Raw genomic sequence first — 22325 nt, 5'->3', positions numbered from 1 at the left:
AGCTTACCACGCACACATCTGGAACATATTCTTTAGTAAGGAACATGGAGATGAGCTATACACAGCAGATTTTAAAATAGTCTATTTTTAAAGCATTCTCTCTTTAACATGGTTTAACTACTGTGGAATGCAAGCAGTATTTGGATCTTGTGTGTTACAAAATCCTTGCTTCAACTTGCAGTTTCCTTGGCAGCAGCATATTTTAATTAACTATATTTTTCTTTCTTGTTTTGTTTTTATGACATCTCAGTACATTCAAATAGTCAAAATATTTAGAGTAACACCATCACAAATTTAATGACACAGATCAGAATGTGGCCAGCATTATCAAGCAAAAAAAATGACATAACATATGTGTCATAGAAAGTCCCCACCCCCTACCCTACCCTCCCAATATCCCACCTCCCAAACAGTAATATGGACAGTAATAAGATTTAACAAGACTTATAAAAAAAATAAGGCACATTTATTTCTGATATGGTAATTTAAAAATAGAAAACCCCACCTTGAAACACCTGTATCCAAATGATCTGTATAGAAAGACACCTTGTGGTACCTAAAATGGAATTGCTTCTTCTGTTTCAGTGACAATGGAATAAATTGCACCCATCCCACGTTGTCAAGTAATGAAAATACACCTTTTTCTACTGGCAAATGACTAAAATAACCACACTGTTTAAAATGTGTGGGTAGGAAAGGGTAGTCAAGAGGTTCATTGGAGAAGAGTGTGAAAACCAACTACATTTATCATAAAGGTTGAGGGATTACACTTTTCCACATATTTCAACACACAAAAATATTCAAATTTGTATCAATGATTAATGATTACAACTATTTTGGCCATTAAGCTGTTACCTATACTACCTGATTTTGCTTTCTACTTAGGTCAAATGGGTATTTCTTTTTAATAAAACATGATCAGAGATAGCAATACTTGTAGAGAGTCTCTTTAACAACCCTCAATGCAAACATACCGAGTTAGCATTTAACCTGAGACACAATCTGTTGAGGGCTTGTTGCTCAGCATTTCTTCATTTTTGTTGCTTCAGGTCACACTGATAATGGTATCGTGGGACAAATTCAGAGAAAGAAATCTTTTTTAAAGGATGGCTTTTTCTTCTTTTCTTATGAGATTGGTTAAAAAAAAAAAAAAAGAATCACAGAATTCATGTCCTCACAGTAGCCAGAAGCTAAAATAATGTGCTTAGTTATTGCACGTTAAATCAAGGAAGGTAACAAAGCCAGAGCTTCCACTCAAATCTGAGGTCAGGTTCACCTCAAGCGGATGCGGAATGTGCTGATCTCCATGGGACTCAGGCTGACTTCACTCACGTTCTGGGCCTCTGCAGGTGAGTGCATCAAGGACAGTGAGGAACGGATGAGACTTTCCACAGCAAACTTGTTGAAAAGTTTTGGTACCGACATCTAAAAAAACAAGTGACAAGATTTGCAGATTCAGATCAACCCGGAGAGAAGATTAGTAGGACATCTATAAAAGCAATTTAAGAAAAGTACAGCAAGGAATATATTTATACGCTGAAGTTCCCTTTTGAGAACATGAAGGAGAGAGGACATTACATTCCTGAACACAAACCATCCTGAACACAAACACATGGCTGTGAGTCACTCTTCTCTGCATTTCCTTTGGTTTTAATTGAGGACATTTTCAATACGAGAGTGGACATCTAAAAACCAAGAAATCCCAACAGTCCCAAGGACTTGAAAATCATCAGATTCTCTGGTCAATATTTCTCCATAATAATGATGGTTATAAGCCAATCCCCTCTCCCCCTTGCCAACAGAATTAAAAAATAAGACAGAGTTTCACAATAACAATGGCTCATTGTATTACCAGTCTCAATCTACGGGTACATTGGGAAAATATATTTATCACCTTGCCAGGTTACCCTAAAGTGTTCCTCTATTATCTTTCTTAAATCTTAATTAATACATTAATTCTAGAAGGTTCCTAGGCAGATTCAGATCATTAGTACGAGAGTGGAAACACACAGGGAAAGTGGGGTGAGCACAATCCATCAAGTAAGCATTCTTCTCAGACCTTGGAGCATGTGCTAGTCTGTAGAGTTGGAACAAGATTGCTCAAATTTGTGCTACAGTGTACCTGTAAAGTTCTTGCCGAAAGTTGGTTCTGCCAAGATGCTGGGTGGACAGACCTAGCTATGTGCAGAGACCAACCAGCTAACTACTTTGTTAGTCCTGGCTCACTCTGAGGCAGGAGATTGGATGGTCATCTTTCCAAAAAGATGCTGATGAACTGCCAGAAGACCTTGAGGAGAAAAATCAGGAACAGGCAACCAGCCAGCAGGGTGTGGACTCAAAGGCTACGTTAGCTCCACGGTGATGACTCACACACACACATCTGGATTACTCAGGAGACACAGGCACGCACTGATTTTCCCCAGATGTCACACCTGACATTACCTCGGCACAGCAGCCTCATGGTATTATTCAGTTCAGCTATTCCGTTGACCATGGTTTTGATGTTTATGCCGTAACATTATCACTGGGACAGTCATCTTCTGGTATTTTAAATCTGCCCTGGCCTTGGTGGAATTCGGGTTTAAACGACCAGGGCCAAGCTACATGGTATGTGAGCACAGATGGCCCAGAGGAGTTCAAAATGAAGACAAGAAGTGTAACAAGCTTGGCAGTCTCAAAATGGAAGACCCAAGAAATGACAGGGATATTGCCTTCAAAAGCGTACAGACTGCAGCTGACAGAACTAACTACAGGTAGAGCAAGTGACTTGTGGAATGAGAAACGAGCTGGCTCACAGGCGAGGAGAACAACTGAGTTTGAGGCAATGAAAGGCTAGACTGTACTGTCTGCAGTGAGGATTATAAAGCATACAGTCTTGACTAAAAAAATAGCCTCTTAACTTACCTTTCCCCGAGTGGTGGAACAGGGCAGCCCTATGCCTCTGCTGGAGAACTGGCAATCAAACCCCTTCCTGTGGAGGACCAAGGCTGCCTCATCCGAATAACCTTTGCCCATCTGAAAATGAGAACACCAGTATATCACGAAAACACTGTAGTGATTATTTATAGCACCTCACACATTCTTTGGTGCTTGCACATTTATTCAACAATGGGATACTATTAATTCATCCCTTCAAAGGTTCCCCACTCACTGGCCCATTCTTTTCATTCTTCCAAAATTCTGTAAGCTTACCTCAATTTCCTGGTTATGTAACTACATGCCTTTGTTTCCCCATAACCCTTAAACAATTAGACTTCTTTTTGGACAAATATCAATACTGTTTTACCAAAGTATCCACAAGTAAAATCATTTATTATTGAATAAAACACACCTAAATGTAGTCCCAATTTGGTCATGTGATGAGTTAATACCAGCCTTAACAGAGAGGGGCTTCTCTGTGAAACACTACATTTGGGGGCTGTACTAACGTTTTTAATCTTTCATGTGTTTCTTCGTTATTTTTATGTAAGAGACATTTAAATTAAATTAGGTATGTTATGCCTGACCATATTTATTAACTTGATATGTCAATTAGTTTCCTACTAGTGATCAAGGGGGAGGGCCCAGACCCTTGTGGGTGGAGCCATCCCTGGGCTGGTAGACCTGGGTTCTATAAGAAAGCAGGCTGAGCAACCCAGGGGAAGCAAGCCAGTAAGTGACATCCCTCCATGGCCTTTGCATCAGCTCCTGTTTCCTGACCTGCTTGGGTTCCAGTCCTGACTTCCTTTGATGATAAACAGCGATGTGGAAGTGTAAGCTGAATAAACCCTTTCCTCCCCAACTTGTTTCTTGGTCATGATGTTTGTGCAGGAATAGAAACCCTGACTTTGACACCACAAAGCATTCTCTTACATGTTCTAGTGATGATCACTCATGACTCTGTTTGAGCACCCCCAGGACCTTACCTAATTCACTTGTCACTACACCTTTATAAGAGAAGATAAGAGGACAGTCCACAAAATTTCCAGCAGTATTTCTCCCCTCTCATTTCCATACTAAGTGAGAGGCAGCAGGGGATGAGCCCAACTCTGATCAGATTTTCCAAGAACAGCACAGGCCACATGTCCTCCTCATTGGACTTCCAAGATATTCATTTAGTCACAGCTAAACACCGTGTAGGAAAACTCTCTAAACTGTCCATAATCTTCAAGAAGTTAGACATTTAGAAACACACTTAGTAACCCACATAACACTCTTCATTGTATTCCGGCAGCGAGGGCTTTAGACAATCCCACACTTCACTGCAAGTCCTAAGACAGAAGAAAGTAACCAGTAAAGATTCATTTTTCAGGACACTCATTAAAATGCCCAGTGAAAGTTCTTGGTGTTGATCAACAAGATAAGATAATGAATGTTAAGGGAAGGTGAGCAGTTGTTATTAGATATGTAAAACAAAGACCACCCTAACCTTCAATTTTCACCTTTTCAGAAGCTAGGGAGATCAATAAAGCACCAACCAATTCTTATAAAAAAGGAAAAACAAAAACCTCAAAGTGCCATTTATAAGAAGAGGGTAGTGGTGTAAGCAAGTGGAGAGGGAGAGAGAGAGAGAGTTTCACATTAGAAGTGACACTGACTTTGAAATGATTGGTTAACTATTTGCAAGAACACAGTTAACCTTAAAAAAACAAATCACACAGAGAACAGAGCAATACGTGGGAATTAAGTGAGAATGTCACAACATAAATAACAATGGAGTAAGTTGACAGAATGTGGGCTACATAGGATTTTTCAAAGCTGTAAAGACGGATGCTGGGCACATCTCTTTGACTTGCTCTGTTGCAAGAGTAATTTGCAGGTCCACCCTGCAGAGCTCTAACTCATGATCTGTGTTCCCTAAGCACTGCAGGGATTTCACTGACTCATATATTTGAATGTATGTTCAAGAATTGGTAGAATTGTTTGGAAAGGATTAGGAGGTGTGGCCTCATTGGAGAAGGTGTGTACAGAGGGTGGTTTTAACGTTTACACACCATTTCTAGTTTGCCTTCCTTTCTACATCCCCTAGTTGTTGTCTCAAAATGTGGGCTCTCAGCTACTCCCGCAGTGCTCTGCTGGCCTGCCTGCTGCCATGCTTCTTGCCATGATGATGGACTGAAGCTCTGAAACTGCAAGCATGCCCCAAGTAAAGGCTTTATTTGTGTATGTTACCTTGGTCATGGTGTCTTAGGACAGCAATTGGGAAGTAACTAGTATAATAACTATGTCTTTCAGCATCTTCCTTAAAAAGTTATTCTTTCTTGATGCCCTGGAATTTCCTGCTTAGTATACTCTGGCAGTGTTCATGTTACCCAGGTTTCAAACCCTTAAAGAAGCTTCACATGAAGTGTCTGATAGAAAAGTGAGGACAGAATGATCAAGAGAAGGCAGCTTACAGAAGTGAGGGTGATGAGGCACGTTAGGTGAGAAAGTTAATAGGCACATTCGCAGCAGCAGCTGGAATGAGCTAGCTCACACCACACTCTGTGACCGGGCTCCTAAGGCATCTGTCATCTCATTACAAACACAGAGGATGGAATTACTTTTCAAACACAGACAGCGCAAATGTAGATATGCCTATATAAAAACATGCACTCATCTACTAATGGAATAATTCCCACACGTTTGGAACTTTCGGAAACAAAAACAGTAATTCTTAAAAAAAAAAATCAAGTAATTTCTTCTCATTCCATAAACAGGACTCAGAAACAGACCTACTAGGGTGTTTTATGTTAATTTAATCTCTAACCCTTATTTTAAATGGAGATAACCTATTAATTTCTAATCTCAAAAGGAAAGGATTTTTTAAATTTTTATTTTAAGCTATTTTAAATAAATTATATTAAGTAATCATTCAAATTGTTATTCAATGTCTAGGCTCTGCTATCCAGACAGACAGAATCAGAATCATCAAGTTGAGTACATTTGTTAAAATCTGTTTCTGAAGATCACAGGCACGAGAGAACCTGAGCACTAGCACTGAACTTAACCAGAACCTCCTCCACCGACCTGTGACCGCTACTCTCACCGCACGCCCAGCCCTCCCCTGGCCTCTCTCACTGCACACCCAGCCCTCCCCTGGCCTCTCTCACTGCACACCCAGCCCTCCCCTGGCCTCTCTCACTGCACACCCAGCTCTCCCCTGGCCTCTGTCACTGCACACCCAGCCCTCCCCTGGCCTCTCTCACCGCACGCCCAGCCCTCCCCTGGCCTCTCTCACTGCACACCCAGCCCTCCCCTGGCCTCTCTCCCTGCACACCCAGCCCTCCCCTGGCCTCTCTCACCACACGCCCACCCCTCCCCTGGCCTCTCTCACCACACGCCCAGCCCTTGCTCTCTCACTGTCTCTGAACCCATAATTATTTTATCCATGATCAGCAAGGGCAACCAGATGAAATTTATAATAGAGTGGCCAAGGATGGGGACCAGAAAGAAAAGGTGACCATGATGCCACTACTTAGAGCTAGCAGGAGAAAGAAACAGTGCCTTCGTTAGATCTACTGGGAAACTGTTAACTGACACACAGGCAGTGCAAACCGTGGGTCTCCCTTAGACACCAATATCTACATCAACAGGGCTCCGTGGGGAAGGAGTTACAGTATCCAGATGATTCCCACTGTTACACACTGAATGCTGGCAGCACACAGAGCCAGACAGCCAACTCAGAACTCTGAAATGGAAGGTCTGATTCACCTGCCAATCCTCCCTGGCTCTGCACTGTTACTTCTTTGGCATCTTCTGGAGTTCTAATGGATACATTTTTAGGCAACATCTTTGTTGAGAAACTACACCAGCTTTTCTGAACAATGACCTTTCCTTTTGTAAAGGTTAAGGGACAAAGAAAAACTTTTTATACCTTTCAATGGATCAACAAATCTCGGCTCTAAACTCAGAACACATGCTCCGAGTCCAAAGCTAACACAGGGCCTCGCTAATAAAGCGGATCATGCAGAAACAGCCTCATATCTTCAGTTCCGGATCCACGTCTTCATGGGACAATGCTGCTGACATTTCAGTTCTTCCTGTTCAAATCTTGATGCATGCTTGTTCTCTGTTCCCTCTGCCCCAAATCTCTCCTTGCTCCTCACAGTCGCATATTGTAAGCATCATAAAAACCTTGGGGCAGGATGGCTGACACATCCCCATTTCATAGACTAAGCTCAGTTAGGAGTCGTAAGGTCCATGAGAAGGCAGGTGACTGTAGTAAGAAGAGTGTAGCACGGGCAGAGCCCAGATGCACAAGGGCATCAACTAATCTGGGAGGCAATGAGATTTTTCACATGCATGGTGCCGGGTGGCCTTAACTGTCATGCACGGGGAAACCCCAGAGTAGCTGTCCTTATTAGCTTGGTTTGTGGCTACGTCTGAGAGGGATTCTTTTGTCTGACTGATATAGATGGATACAGTCCGCTGTGGGTAATCCATTTCCCAGACAGGTGGTCCGGGGCTAGAACAGAACATTAGCTAAGCAAGAGACTGTGAGTAAGTCAACAACAGCCCTCCATGGCTTCTGCTCTAGGTTCCTACCTTGAGTTCCTGCCCTGACTTCCAGAACAGGAAGTAATTAAACTCCTATAATGGAAGACAGCCTACAAAAACACCATTAAGAAGTTACCATTAAAAAGTAATGATGTGAAAAACAGGCTGATCTTTGACTACAGAGGTGACTCTACTCTTCACTGAGTGACTTGGGCGACCAGGTCTTTAACACAATTCCAGGAAAGGAGTCATTGATAAATAAAGCCGAGGAGACACTGGTCAGAATTCCCCCACTGCTAGAACCCTTGCATTAGTTGCTTCAGGCTGCTAATGACTGACCCCTGTACCTATGTCAAGACCTGCGCTGTGGAACCAATCCTGCCCTCTGTGTTTTTGTTCCCTTTCACCTTATGAATTAGTGACATGTTACCTCAAAGACACTACCTACCCCTCAGCTGTTCTTTCCAAGGGCTACTCTGATCTTCATGGGTCAAAAAGACATAGATAGAACTCTAGAGGGAACAGCCTCCCAACACACTTATTCATATGAAGTTCCATCCCGAATGGGCTCTGATCAAGGCAGGAGCCACAGCAACGGACAGAAGACCTAAGTTCCCATACTCTGGCCACTGGTACCGCTCATATCTTTCACATTTGCTCTTCATTCTGCCGAAAGTCTCCTCTCACTGAAACCTGAATGGAAGGGGCCTAAGCAAACATACATCACCTTCTCTGAACTGCTCCTGGCCCCATTTGCTGACCCTCACTCTCACCATCATGTAACAAGTTTATCGAGTTTTTCTTCTGTAGTTTTCTTTCTCCTCCCATGAGAAACTACACCTGAGGAGTCAAGGCATCTGTCTGTCTGTTGCTAGCTGTGAGTGTAGTGCCTGGATAACAGCTAGGATGCTTAACACCTTCTGCATGTTCATCTCACATGGTCATGTTTGTGCACAAACACACACACACACACACACACACACACACACACACACACACACCTATGCAGTGTTTTCATTATTTCAATGCATAGTCTGGTGTAAGTTCCTTATCTTGGATATGAAGTCTGTAAATGCCTAAACATCCACAGTGTAGACAGCCATCCTTTCTTACTCTGTTGAGTGCAGCCCAGCCTTCACACTGAGTCTGTTTGCTACAGTCAGCTCCTCAGCAGCTTGCAACATCTTAACCGTTGCCTGGCACTTGATCTGTCACCAGTCCACATGCGATCTTTGCTACTTTAAAATCTGGGCAAAACTGAAACACACTAGCAGTTACACTGCAAACCTAATCCCAGGATTTCTCAAAGATCCTGAAAGTTAGTTCTCAACACAAGGGCCAAAATTTGCAATGTTTTCAAACAAAAGACATAAAAACACATTCTGCATTTCTCTGACTTTGAGAACACTGGCTAACAAACAGAAGTCAGTGAAGAGTCTGTGTCCAGAACTGAAGAGCCTAACTCTGCCTGCTATCATGAGACCCGAGGCTGGCAGAGGTTTCCACGTGTGGCAAAGGGACAAACTCCGATCCATTTTCCACACAGGACTGCCCTGAGAGGTGAAAAAATGAGTACTGAAATATTTGCTAAACCAGAGAAACTGTCATATTAACAGCATAGTGGCCAAAAAGGGACATTCTTGTAATTATTTCACAGTGCACAGGATGTGCACTTAAAATAACTACATATTACTTTAAAATCTTCATTCATCTATGTGTGATGTTGCTCTTTGTGTGTGTAAACGTACACCTAGAAGTGTGGGGGAGGGCCCCAGGAGTTTAGTTACAAGCAGTTATGAGCTTCTCATCTGGGTTCCTGGGAACTGAACTCATGTCCTCTACAAGAGCAGGCTGCTGAGAACTTCTCCAAAGCTTCCCCCTTGAACCAAGTATAGAACATGCGAAGCAAGTCCATGCAGACGTATTTACCTTTGATTGTATTGTCCGTAGATTAACCAGATGGATATCACAGGGTAGAGAGGACTGCAGCAGAGGAAATTCACTCAGCAGCTCAAAGGTGGAGGAGGGGAGCTGGCCACTTAGTACCATGGGGAGAAAGGGGTGGTTGAGGAAGGACGAAGTCATGTGGCTGAGGAGGGAAGGGTAGCTGACTGGACTCTTCTTGTCTTCTTCCTGTCAAGAAGAAGCACACACGCTTACACGTTTTATATCTTCAGTACTCATCAAATCAATTCACTGTCTGACAAAGTTTAATTTAAAAATACAGAAACACTCTGAAGTATATTCACAAATGACTGTCACAGAAAATACACAGTAGAGTGTCAAGCTCGCAGGACACAAGCCAACAGTGTCTAATAACTCACACTCTAACCACCTCCTGCACCTAGTTAACACGGAAGATACTAAAGACAGATTAATAACTCACACTTTAACCACCTCCTGTACCTAGTTAACACAGAAGATACTAAAGACAAATTCCAGTTCTGATGAGAAGCTTTTTATGAAAACTCCCAACCTACCACAAACCCTTCAAAGTCCAAGAAACATAATGTCACATATCTCACACAATGTCAAATGTCACACCCTCCTTGAGGTGTTGCCCATGTACATGCTAAGCTAGAATGTATCTATCTTTATGAGGCAGATTTATATATGTCAAACATCAAATAAATCTACCAGGGTTAGGAACCTGGTAAGCTAGATAATATAAAACACTGAAAAATCAGCTGGGCCATGGGGGCACATGCTTTTAAGCCCAGCACCCAGGAGGCAAAGGAGGCAGATCTTTGAAAGTTTAAGGCCAGCCTGGTATTCAAAGTGAGTTCCATGACAGTCAGGGTCACACTGAGAAACCATGTGTTGAGAGGGGTGGGAGGGAGGGAGGGAGGGAGGGAGGGAGAGAGAGAGAGAGAGAGAGAGAGAGAGAGAGAGAGAGAGAGAGAGAGAGAGAGAGAGAGAGAGAGAGAGAGAGAGAGACAGAGAGAGAGAAATCTGAAAAATCAATGCCTAGGTAAACCCTTAGCCAATAATGCCCAAGGAATAAAAAGACATTTGGGAAGCTACATTTTATGTATTTAACTTTTAAAATGACTGATATCTTCGGGTTTTTGCATCTTTTGTGTGATATAGTACACAAAGATTTGACTTGTGTATCTGTGTGGAAAGACTAGATTTTTAAGATACAGAGCTTAGACTTCAGAATATCAGATTAGCATTGGACAAAAAGGTGCTAGTAACAGGTGATTTACACTGTGTCAGAGGCCCAGGTAACAGTCCATGTCGTTACAATTTAGACCATGGAGAGAAAAATACTTAAGGGGATCAGAGGGATGTTGCAGTATTAAAATTCTAACAGAAAGTTAGTTGTGAAAGAATTGTATTAAAATGTATCAGTTTCACTTCCTTGGAAAAGAGTGAGTAAAGCACAGAAGGCTTCTCCAATCACACTGCCTTTCAGTGCAGCTTATGGAATAACAGGACTGGAAAGGGAGCGTGTTCCAAAAGGCACTTACCCGGACTCCTGGACCAAACCACTCCATCATCTAGGTCAGCACTGCTGACAAAATCATTTCTGAGTAATGGAAGATGAAAGATTCCAACAGAAAGAAAAACACAGACTTACAAGATTCAAGAGGTGTTCGCTCATTTCTAGGTCACTAGGAAACACTCTATGGCTTGTGTTCTGTATTGGAGGGATCCTGACACTTGGGGACAGAGGAGGTGCTTCACTGACGAATCATCCATTTGTAATGCTAAGCATCTGTACCAGTCATCCAAGCCAAATTTGTTCTCCTGACCCTGTTGTTTCCCTGCTTGGGCTGTCCTTACAAAACACATCCATTGGTCCTACCCCAAATCCACAGAACTAAGTGCTCCAAGCATAATACCTTGGCAACATAAAGCAGAAACCTGCAGATAAGACCCGAGGACTGTGCTACTGGCTGCTATGTGGATCTGAGCTGTGAGCTGCCACCATTGACTATCACAAGGAATAAACAAGGTTCAAAATCATAGATGTTTTGACAAAATGTTGTAAAAGGAAACAGTGCTTTAAATGCAACTACTCACAGAATTAAAGATCTGTCACTTTTATTATTCTTAGCAAAACAAGTGAATTAGGAGAAGGATGTAGTTAATTCTCTCCATAAAAGCACGGCTGACAAATAACAGGGGCTGGCCTGGCCAGAAATGAAAAGCCTCAGCCAGGGTTCCCCGTTCATATACTTTTTAATATCAACAGTAAACAGGGGCTCAGCAGGATGCTTACAGATGAATGGTTCAACTCATTAAGAAAGCAATGTTTTAAACTCCAAGTTTTGGGAGCAACCTAAATTTCTAGACTATCTTTCCAGTAGAGATGTTAACTGCTTGATTAAACTACAAGTGGATCTGCCAGCCATTTAGTTAGCGATACTGCCAGTTACTTCAAACACAGTTTGGTTTCTTGTGGGCTGGAAGTTTTCAGATTACACGAGTCTAGCCTTCTTTGTACAGCTTGACAATAAAGAGTTTCCAGCTGATGCTGATCCAAACCACACAGAAGAGCTGAAATCTTCTTCATTGTGGTAGTCGTTAATCAGGAGCTGAACTTCTCTGGATGTTCCTTGGCATCCTTTATTAATGTTATATGTGTTGTCTGATCTTTGAGCATCAAAGGCTTCCTCTTCACCTAATTGAACCTCATTGATTATGTTTAAGAAAGAGGTCTTCAGTTATTTATTTGTTGTAGATGGAACCCCGAGTCTGGTGTATGTGTTGTGAATTCTCTAGCAGTGAAGCACAGTCCAGCCTACCAATCGCCATTAGAGAAAATTATCTTTGCTTGCACACTCTGACCTAACACAGCATAATACATGCCTATTAACTGAAGAAGCCATGTTTTAGTATGTCTGCATGGCATGAAAGGTTTTTAAAAGCTACCTATTTAGAAACTCAGATTTCAAAACCAACAAGGGTGGGCATGGTGTGCATACCTTTAAATGCCAGCCCTTGGGAGGCAGAGACAGTAGGATCTCTGTGAATTTGAGGCCAGCCTGACCAGAGTTTAGATTGCCAGAACTACCGGGTACACTCAAGACCTTGCTAAATAGCTATTTGCTTTTTGACTAAAAATTTAAAACTCTGAGTTATGATGGGCCAGTGTTGCCATACAGAAACCATCAGCTGGAGCTGACATAGAACTCTCAATGGGACTCATGTCCTCAAGTTTACCAGGACATTCTGGGATGTGCCCTCTCAGGTTCACCAGGTATCTGGTCCCCACTAGCATAAGCATTTGCTCTTTAGCTTGATAAGCTCTCTACAGTAGGCGTGAAGCTGACCTTTCACCATCTGTCTTCCTTATAGGAAAAGACATGGCATCCGTAGCGTGACTGTTAACAGGAGCGCAGCACCATGTCACCAACAACCCTTTCTATTCTAGCCATTGCTGGAAAGGGGAGGGGCGGCGTCAAAGATATCAAGTCCTGAAGAGGTCAAAGGCAGAAATAATTCCCACTTGCCACTTCTGTGGCCCATCAGGAGAAGCAGTGTCTCCACTGGTACCCACACCTCACCTTCCACAAGTCTTTCACCAGCATTATTTTGAACTTTAGAACAGTTGAAATTAAAGACAGTCTAGAGAAGTTAAACCACAGATGCTTATCATTTCTTAATCAAGCGTCTTTTAAATCTATCTCACTGCAAATTAAAATTTATACTTTTGTCTCTAGTTCATTTTTTATTTAAAAGAAACTATGGATTCAAGCTCTAGAATCTATAGTGCAGTAAAAGAAAGATTTAACTAATATCGGATTATAGAAATACCAGATCAAATTTAGATCCATTGCTATCTAAGGAGTCTTGAATGGAATCAACAAATTATTTAGCTTCTAAGTGAAAGCTTCCTAGGTCTAAGATGAATTTTTATTGCTGCAGTAAACACAGTTTTGTATGTTAGTGTCAATAACGAGAAGAAACCAATGCAGCTTTCATGTTTCCAAACCAGACTCTTTCATCAGCGATTAAGGCCAGAAGTCTCTAGACCTGATACAAATTATAACATTTAGAATGAATGTGAATTACTTTTTCCCTAGTAATTCTCAATATTATAAAATCATTTGTGTTAAATCTTGCTTTCATCTCATCAATATTTGATGTATAAACGTTCTACACAGGCAGAGAAGCTGGTGATGTCTGCAGATGAGGTGAACAAGTTCCAGGAGTCTAAAAGGAACACAATTGCACATGAGGCTCTGCAATTCTCATTCACCTACACATGTGGGCAGCCATTTATATGACATATTGGATCCCCCTCCTAAATAGAAATGATCCTAGAAGCAGAGAAAGACACAGTCCAGACATGCTCACAATTTATGGTCCGAAGCAGGAGCTCAAGTAATCCTACTCAGACAGCAGTGTCTCAGATGAACTGGGCATAAGCAGAGATTATATGGGCAGAAAAGAAGTGAGCTCTGGTCTGAACTACTGCCAAGAGTTTCCTTGACAGGATGGAGAAGGGTGTGCAACCATGCTACAGAGCGAAAGGGCACAGAAGGAACTTGGCATCGAATGAAAACAAGTGAGCCCACAGCAGAAGCCACCAGCATGCAAGACACCTAGGTGACAAGGGACTCAACATGAGGGGTCCAAAAGCCAGTGGTAAATTTTTGGTGTCTATACTGACATCAGTGAGAAGATAGGTTGCTCATGGGAGTTCAGCTTGTCCAACTGCTTCACGAAGTGCCGAGGTTTTATGTAGGTTTTATGTCACAAATACTGACCCGCCACCAGGAACAGCAGTGAGCCAGCGGTGAGCCAGGGACACAGGACTGTCAAGGAGACATTCCGACTAGCCGGGGTGCAGGGAGATCTCTGCTAAGCGTGCAAAAAAGTGGGGTCTCCTGGTCCCCTCCCTCCTCACCCCAGCTTGCGCCAGGGAACCAGTAACCCTGCATCTACCTATTCCCAGCCAGAAACACAGTATGAGGAACACACACTCAGACCACCCGCCACCAGGAACAGCAGTGGGACAGCAGTGAGCCAGCAGTGATCCAGAAGTGATCCAGGGACACAACACTGACAACAAGATGGCAAGAGGAAAGGGAAAGAACGTACCCCAGGGAAAGAAAGACAACCTGGCAACACCAGTACCCAATTCTCCCATCACAGCAAACAGCGGAATGACAAACACACCAGAAAAAGAAGATGCAGACCTAAAATCATACCTAAAGACGATGATAGAGATCCTTAAACAAGAACGGGAGGAAAAACATAAAGAATTAAAAGCTTTTAAAGAGGAAACAAGAAAAACACTCAAGACAGAGCCCGGCCCATTTGCCACCCGGACCGGCAGTTCGTAAAGGCTGAAAAACTGGTGAGTAGGAGATCTAGGCAGCCAGGGAGCAGAGAGATCTCTGTGGAGTGCACACGCAAAGCGCACCCTCCAACCTGCCTGATCCAGGGACCAGGAACAGAACTTTGGAACTTCTGTTCCCACCCGGTGACTCTGAGGTATAGAACAGGGCTCGGACCATCTGCCACCTGGACAAGTGGAGATCCAGGGACACAGACCAGATACAAGGGAAAGGCAAGAACATATCACTGACAACAAAATGGCAAGAGGAAAGTGAAAGAGTATATCCCAAGGAAACCAAGACAACCTGGCAACACCAGAACCCAGCTCTCCCATAACAGCAAACATCGGAATGCCAAACACTCCAGAAAAAGAAGACGCAGACCTGAAATCATACCTCAAGATGCTGACAGAGATACTTAAACAAGAACAGGAGGAAAAGCAAAAAGATTCAGAAGCTTTTAAAGAGGAAACAAGAAAAACACTCAAAAAACTCAAAGAACTAGTGGAAAACACAACCAAAGACACGAAGGACTGGAAGAGGGAATTTAAAATGGAAATTGACACAATAAAGAAAACACTAAAAGAGATAACCCTAGAGGTAGAACACCTAAAAAAGAAATCAGGAGTCACAGAAGCAAGCATTTCCAATAGATTACAAGAGATGGAAGAGAGAATCTCGGGGGCAGAAGACAACATTGTAAACATAGACAAAACAGCCAGAGAAGATGCAAAAAACAAAAAGATCCTAACCCAAAATGTCCAGGAAATCCAAGACACAATGAGAAGACCGAACCTAAGGATAATAGGAATAGAAGAGGGAGAAGAGTATCAACTAAGAGGCACAGTAAATATCTTCAACAAAATCATAGAAGAAAACTTCCCTACCCTCAAGAATGAGATGACCACGAGCATAAAAGAAGCCTTCAGAACTCCAAATAGGTTGGACCAGAAAAGAAATACCTCCCGACACATAATAGTCAAAACACCAAGTACCCAAAGCAAAGAAAGAATACTAAAAGCAGTAAGGGAAAAAGGTCAGGTAACATATAAAGGCAGGTCAATCAGAATCACACCCGATTTCTCAACAGAGACTATGAAAGCTAGAAGAGCCTGGACAGACATCATGCACACCCTAAGAGAGAACAAGTGCCAGCCCAAGCTGCTATACCCAGCAAAACTATCAATCATCACAGATGGAGAGATGAAGATATTTTAAGACAATTCAAAATTTATACAATATCTGACCACAAACCCAGCACTACAACGAATTATAGGTGGAAAACCCAATACAATGAGGGAAAATACAGCCTAGTAAAAAGAAGAAAACTCCTAAACAAGAAAACTAAAAGAAGAAAACGACACAGACACAACTCAACCCACAAAAGCAATAATGGCAGGAAACAGAAACAACTATTCCTTGATATCTATTAACATAAATGGACTCAACTCCCCAATAAAGAGACATAGGCTATCAGACTGGATACATAAACAAAATCCAGCATTTTGCTGCATATAGGAAACTCATCCCAGAGACAAAGACAGACACTATGTCAGAGTAAAAGGGTGGGAAAAAAACTTCCAAGCAAACAGCCCCAAGCAGCAAGCTGGAGTGGCTATTCTAATAGTGAATAAAGTAAATTTCCAACCAAAGTTATCAAAAAAGATAAGGAAGGACACTTTTTACTCATTACAGAGGAAATTTGTCAGGAGGAACTCTCAATCATTAACATATATGCTCCAAATAAAAAATCACCCACATTCATAAAAGAAACCCTACTAAAGCTCAAAAAATACATCTCACCCCACACAATAATAGTGGGAGACTTTAATACCCCACTCTCACCAATGGACAGATCATGGAAACAGAAACTGAACAAGGACACTGTAAAACTAGCAGAGACTATGAACCAACTGGAATTAATAGATATCTACAGAACATATCATCCTAAAACAAAAGAATACAACTTTTTCTCAGCACCTCACAGCACCTTCTCAAAAATTGACCACATAATTGGACACAGAACGAGCCTCAATCGATATAAGAAGATTGAAATACTCCCATGTATCCTCTCAGATCACCATGGTCTAAGGCTGGTCTTTAACAACAACAAAGACAACAAAAAGCCCACATACACATGGAAACTAGACAACACTCTGTTAAATGATAGCAGGGTCAAAGAAGAAATAAAGAAAGAAATTAAGGATTTTCTAGAATTCAACGAAAACGAAAACACAACATACCCAAACCTATGGGATGCAATGAAAGCAGTACAGAGAGGAAAACTCATAGTTCTAAGTTTTTCCAAAAACAAACTGGATAGAGCATACATCAGCAACTTGACAGCACAGCTGAAAGCTCTAGAACAAAAGTAAGCAGATACACCCAAGAGGAGTAGAAGGCAAGAAATAATCAAACATAAGGCAGAAAACGACCAAATAGAAACAAAAAGAAACACTGAAAAAAATCAACAAAACCAAGAGCTGGTTCTTTGAGAAAATCAACAAGATTGACAAACCCCTAGCCAGACTGACTAGAGGGCAAAGAGAGAGTATCCAAATTAACAAAATCAGAAAGGAAAGTGGAGAAACAAAAACTGAAACTGAGGAAATTCAAGAAATCATCAGATCCTACTACAAAAGCCTATACTCAACAAAGCTGGAAAATCTGGAGGAAATGGATGAATTCCTAGACAGATACAAGAATCTAAAATTAAACCAGGACCAAGTAAACCATCTAAATAATCCCATAACACCCAAAGAAATAAAGGTAGCCATCGAAAAGCCTCCTAACCAAAAAAAGCCCAGGTCCAGATGGGTTCAGTGCAGAATTTTATCAGACACTTATTGATGACATAATACCAATACTCTCCAAACTATTCCACAAAATAAAATCAGATGGACAACTACCCAACTCATTTTTTGAGGCTACAATAACCCTCATTCCTAAACCACACAGAGACGCTACAAGGAAAGAAAACCTCAGACCAATCTCATTTATGAACATGGATGCAAAAATACTCAACAAAATACTTGCAACCCGAATCCAAGAACACATCAAAACAATCATTCACCATGATCAAGTAGGCTTAATCCCTGACATGCAGGGATGGTTTAACATACGGAAATCCATCAATGTAATCCATCATATAAACAAACTCAAAGAAAAAAACCACATGGTCATCTCACTAGATGCTGATAAAGCATTTGACAAAATTCAACACCCCTACATGTTAAAAGTCTTGGAAAGAACAGAAATCCAAGGCCCATACCTAAAAATAATTAAAGCAATATACAGCAAACCAACAGCCCACATCAAACCTAACGGTGGGAAGCTTGAAGCAATCCCACTAAAATCAGGGACTCGACAAGGCTGGCCACTCTCCCCCTACCTATTCAACATAGTACTGGAAATCGTGGCCAGAACAATTAGCAAAAGAAAATCAAAGAGATACAAATTGGAAAGGAAGAAGTAAAAACATCATTATTTGCGGATGACATGATAGTGTACTTAAGCGACCCCACAAATTCTACCAGAGAACTCCTACAGCTGATAAAGAAGTTCAGCAAAGTGGCTGGATATAAAATTCACTCAAACAAATCAGTAGCCTTCCTATATTCAAAGGACAAACATGCAGAGAAAGAAATTAGGGAAAAGATACCCTTCACAATAGTCACAAAAACTATAAAATACCTTGGTGTGACTCTAACTAAGCAAGTGAAGGACCTGTATGACAAGAACTTCAAAACTCTAAAGAAGAAAATTGAGGAAGACCTCAGAAAATGGAAAGATTTCCCATACTCATGGATTGGAAGGATCAACATTTTAAAAATGGCCATCTTACCAAAAGCAAACTACAGATTCAATGCAATCCCCATCAAAATTCCAACCCAGTTCTTCACTGAGTTGGAAAGAGCAATGTGCAATTTCATATGGAATAACAAAAGACCTAGAATAGCGAAATCCATCCTCAACAACAAAAAAACATCTGCAGGAATCACTATCCCTGACCTCAAGCTATATTACAAGGCAATTGTGCTGAAAACTGCATGGTACTGGTACAGAAATAGGCAAGTGGATCAATGGAATAGAATAGAAGATCCAGAAATGAGCCCTCACGTATTTTTGACAAAAGAGCTGTAAACATTCAATGGAAAAAGGACAGCCTATTCAACAAATGGTGTTGGTCCAACTCGCACTCAGCATGCAGAAGAATGAAAATAGACCCTTTCTTATCTCCTTGTACAAAGCTCAAGTGCAAGTGGATCAAAGATCTCCACATTAAACCGGGTACACTGAAACTATTAGATGAGAAAGTAGGGAAAACCTTAGAACTCATAGACAGAGGAGAAAATTTCCTAAACAGAACACCAATAGTTTGAGCTCTAAGGTCAAAGATTGACAAATGGGACTTAATGAGATTGCAAAGTTTCTGTAAGGCTAAAGACAGTATCATGAAAACAAAACTGTAGCCAACAGAGTGGGAAAAGATATTTACCAACCCCACATCAGATAGAGGCCTAATATCCAAGGTAGACAAAGAACTCAAAAAGCGAGATACCAGAGAATCAAACACCCTATTAAAAAATGGGGTACAGACTTAAACAAAACATTCTCAATTGAGGAATACTGAATGGCTCAGAAACATCTAAGGAAGTGCTCAACATCCTTAGCCATCAGGTAAATGCAAATCAAAATAACCCTGAGAATCCACCTCACACCAGTCAGATTGGCCAAGATCCAAAACTCAGGTGACAATAGATGCTGTCGAGGATGTGGAGAAAGAGGAACACTTCTCCACTGTTGGTGGGGTTGTAAACTGATACAGCCACTCTGGAAATCAGTCTGGCGGTTCCTCAGAAAAATGGACATAGTACTACCTGAAGATCCAGTTATTCCACTTCTGGGCATTTACCACAGAGATGCTCCAACATACAACAAAGATACATGCACCACAATGTTCATAGCAGCCCTATTTATAATAGCCAGAAGCTGGAAAGAACCCAGATGTTCTTCAGTAGATGAATGGATACAAAAATTGTGGTACATTTACACAATGGAGTACTACTCAGCTATCAGAAACAATGGCCTAACGGAATTCTTAAGAAAATGGGTGCGTCTAGAGAATATCATCCTGAGTGAGATGATCCAGTCACAAAAGAACAGACGTAATATGCGGTCACTGATAGTGAGATGCTAACCCCAGAAAGCTCTGAACACCCCAGATACAACCCACAGACTGTGTGAAGTTCAAGAAAAAAGAAAAAAAAAGAATGTATTTTAATTAAAATAGAACTGTATCACATCCCCCATTCCTCCCTCCAGCCCTTTCTAGTCTCTCTCCTATCTCCTCCAATTAATAACCTCTTTTCCTATATTATTGTTATATATATACATATGTGTATGTATATGTACCCACGGATATTTAATTACAACCTTATAAAAATATATTCGTGTACTTTTATGCAAAAATGCTTAAAAATCTGTACATTCATCTTTGTCTTTTAAAATAAAGTTAAAAAGAAAGTAAAGGAGCTGCTCACTGAGCTTCCTTGTGGATCTCTGCAAGCTCACACATGCGTGGGCACTGCACGTTCAACATGGAACTGCAGCGTGTCTTCACTTACAAATAAAAAATATGCACGTATAATCAATTTCTACAAAAGAAAAATACTGACTATGGAAGGCATAAAGTCAGTCTGATTTGTAGTATGATGCAGCCATGAAAATAATTTCACCCAAACTGCTTCCCTAAAATTGTTTTTGGCTACATAGTAAAGGAAAAGAAAAATATGTGGTCAGTTGTAGCCTTTATTTAATATTTTGGACTGACATATTTCTATAGATTTAAGCTAAATCTACCAGACAGACTAGAAATTTTGTTATCTCCTTCAATGCTGGGGAGAAAGAACACCAACTGAAGAAAGGCTAGTTAGTTTTTCCTACCATGTTCACTCCGTTTCTCTTCTCCAGCAGGATTCGAAACAAGTTAGCTGTAATCTTATTATCATGCACGCCCTGCCCAAGGCCACGGTTATCATCCTGCATGAGTCTTCGATCCATGAAGACTTCAATTTGACCTAAAACAAGGAAACAAAGAAATCTGACCAGGATAATTTTATGAGGATATTCATCAAAGACCAGTAAACAGAAACCCAGTTTCCTAGCTTTGAATTAAGTTTCCCTTGAGTTAAGGAGAAGATCCAGATACTCTAGGAGACAACAGGCTATCTTCTGATAATAAGTCAAAGTAGCTACTAAGAATACATAGACCACATTGTTATTTCGGTTTTCCTTAATTATTGCTTCGCAATCCCTCTCCAGTGGCATCACAGCTGGGAGCAGGTCTCAAACATGTGAGGGCAGGTCACAGTACCCACAACCCAGAAAAAACCAAAAATATCTAGCACCACAAGTTTGAACTTCAACAACTTTTTTGCAAACCTGAGTAAACTGCCCGAAACTTCTGGAGTTTTATGTTTTCAATCCAGTAAATCACAGAGATCTCTGTAAATGACAGATAAGCTAGCAAAAGTGAATTTCAGTTGCAATTTGTCCAGGAAATGTTTCCCAAGCCTATGTGCTGCGGGCTGGGTCCTTAGTTATTAGGGCTATTCAGGAAGTGACAAGATCAAAACTAACTCCAAAACGGAAACACATAGGGTTTCACAAAAAAAGGGGCTGTTCCAGGCAGGGCTTAGTTGAATGGGGTCAAAAGCTAGAAAGGTATGTCTTCTCTTTTCCCCTTCCTTCCTTTCTTTTCTCTTTCATTCTTCTTCCTAACTACCAAGATGTCAACTCACTACAGTTTAAAATCAAGAAAACCACTGTGATTACAACCTAAAGCCTCTAAGACTGTGAACGGAAATGTTTCTCTTACTCAAAGGCATTTTTGTTACAATGACAAACTAATGAATACGTCTCAGCCTCCTGTTCCTTACTGAAGACTGAGGGTACAGATCTCTTTAGTTCTCATAAAGCTCCATGGTAACTACTTGTCTAGTTCTTAAAGGAACACAGTTAATGCGGAGGATAATTAATATATTTGAGTACAGAAATGTTATCTAGTTAGAACTAAGAGTTTTCAGAGTGGGACATCAACACATACCAGAAGCCATACTGGAAGCGCCCAAAGACTGGGCGGAAAGCAGGGTGAGCCTGTGCTCAGCATCCTGGATGTACGCCATTGTGCTCATTGGGTAAACGTTGGCTTGAAGAGGCAATTTGCTCATTGTCCTTCTAGGCTGAATCTAGCAAACAAAGCAATTCTTATTTTGTGCACATATTATTCATACATATGATTTAATAAATTAGATTATCTAGTTATCTCTTTCCCAAAGCAAAAGGGCTTGTTGATTTCTGTTCTTGTTTAAGCAAAAAAAAATTTTTTTTAAATTAAAACACTCCTTAAAATCATATGCAGAGACACCACTGCAAGGCCCTCAGAAGACAATTTTCAACAGTGAAAGGTAGAACTTGTCCAGATTTTAAAACAGGCATTTCTATTTTAAGTCACAATAAAAAATGCCCATAGAAGTCTTCTAGCTTCCCATATTTGCATAAAACAAATTA

The 22325-nt window shown here is 41.2% G+C and overlaps 1 protein-coding gene across 1 annotated transcript in view; it reads right to left on the bottom strand.

The window, feature by feature from the left end:
- Nucleotides 1-425: 425 nt before the first annotated feature.
- The window catches only part of MAN2A1 (mannosidase alpha class 2A member 1), a 159576-nt gene continuing 137676 nt past the window's right edge, over nt 426-22325 (bottom strand). The window contains exons 18-22 of the mRNA XM_080932675.1: nt 21862-22003; nt 20700-20833; nt 9388-9591; nt 2905-3015; nt 426-1425 (exon numbers count right to left, since the gene is read on the bottom strand). Of these exons, the coding sequence (XP_080788801.1) occupies nt 1273-1425; nt 2905-3015; nt 9388-9591; nt 20700-20833; nt 21862-22003 (744 nt within the window). The 3' untranslated portion in view covers nt 426-1272. The remainder of the gene's footprint in view (nt 1426-2904; nt 3016-9387; nt 9592-20699; nt 20834-21861; nt 22004-22325) is intronic.

This window comes from Micromys minutus (genome assembly GCF_963924665.1).
Source record: "Micromys minutus genome assembly, chromosome: 19".
NCBI lineage: Eukaryota > Metazoa > Chordata > Mammalia > Rodentia > Muridae > Micromys > Micromys minutus.
This window is presented reverse-complemented; position numbering and strand designations above follow the sequence as displayed.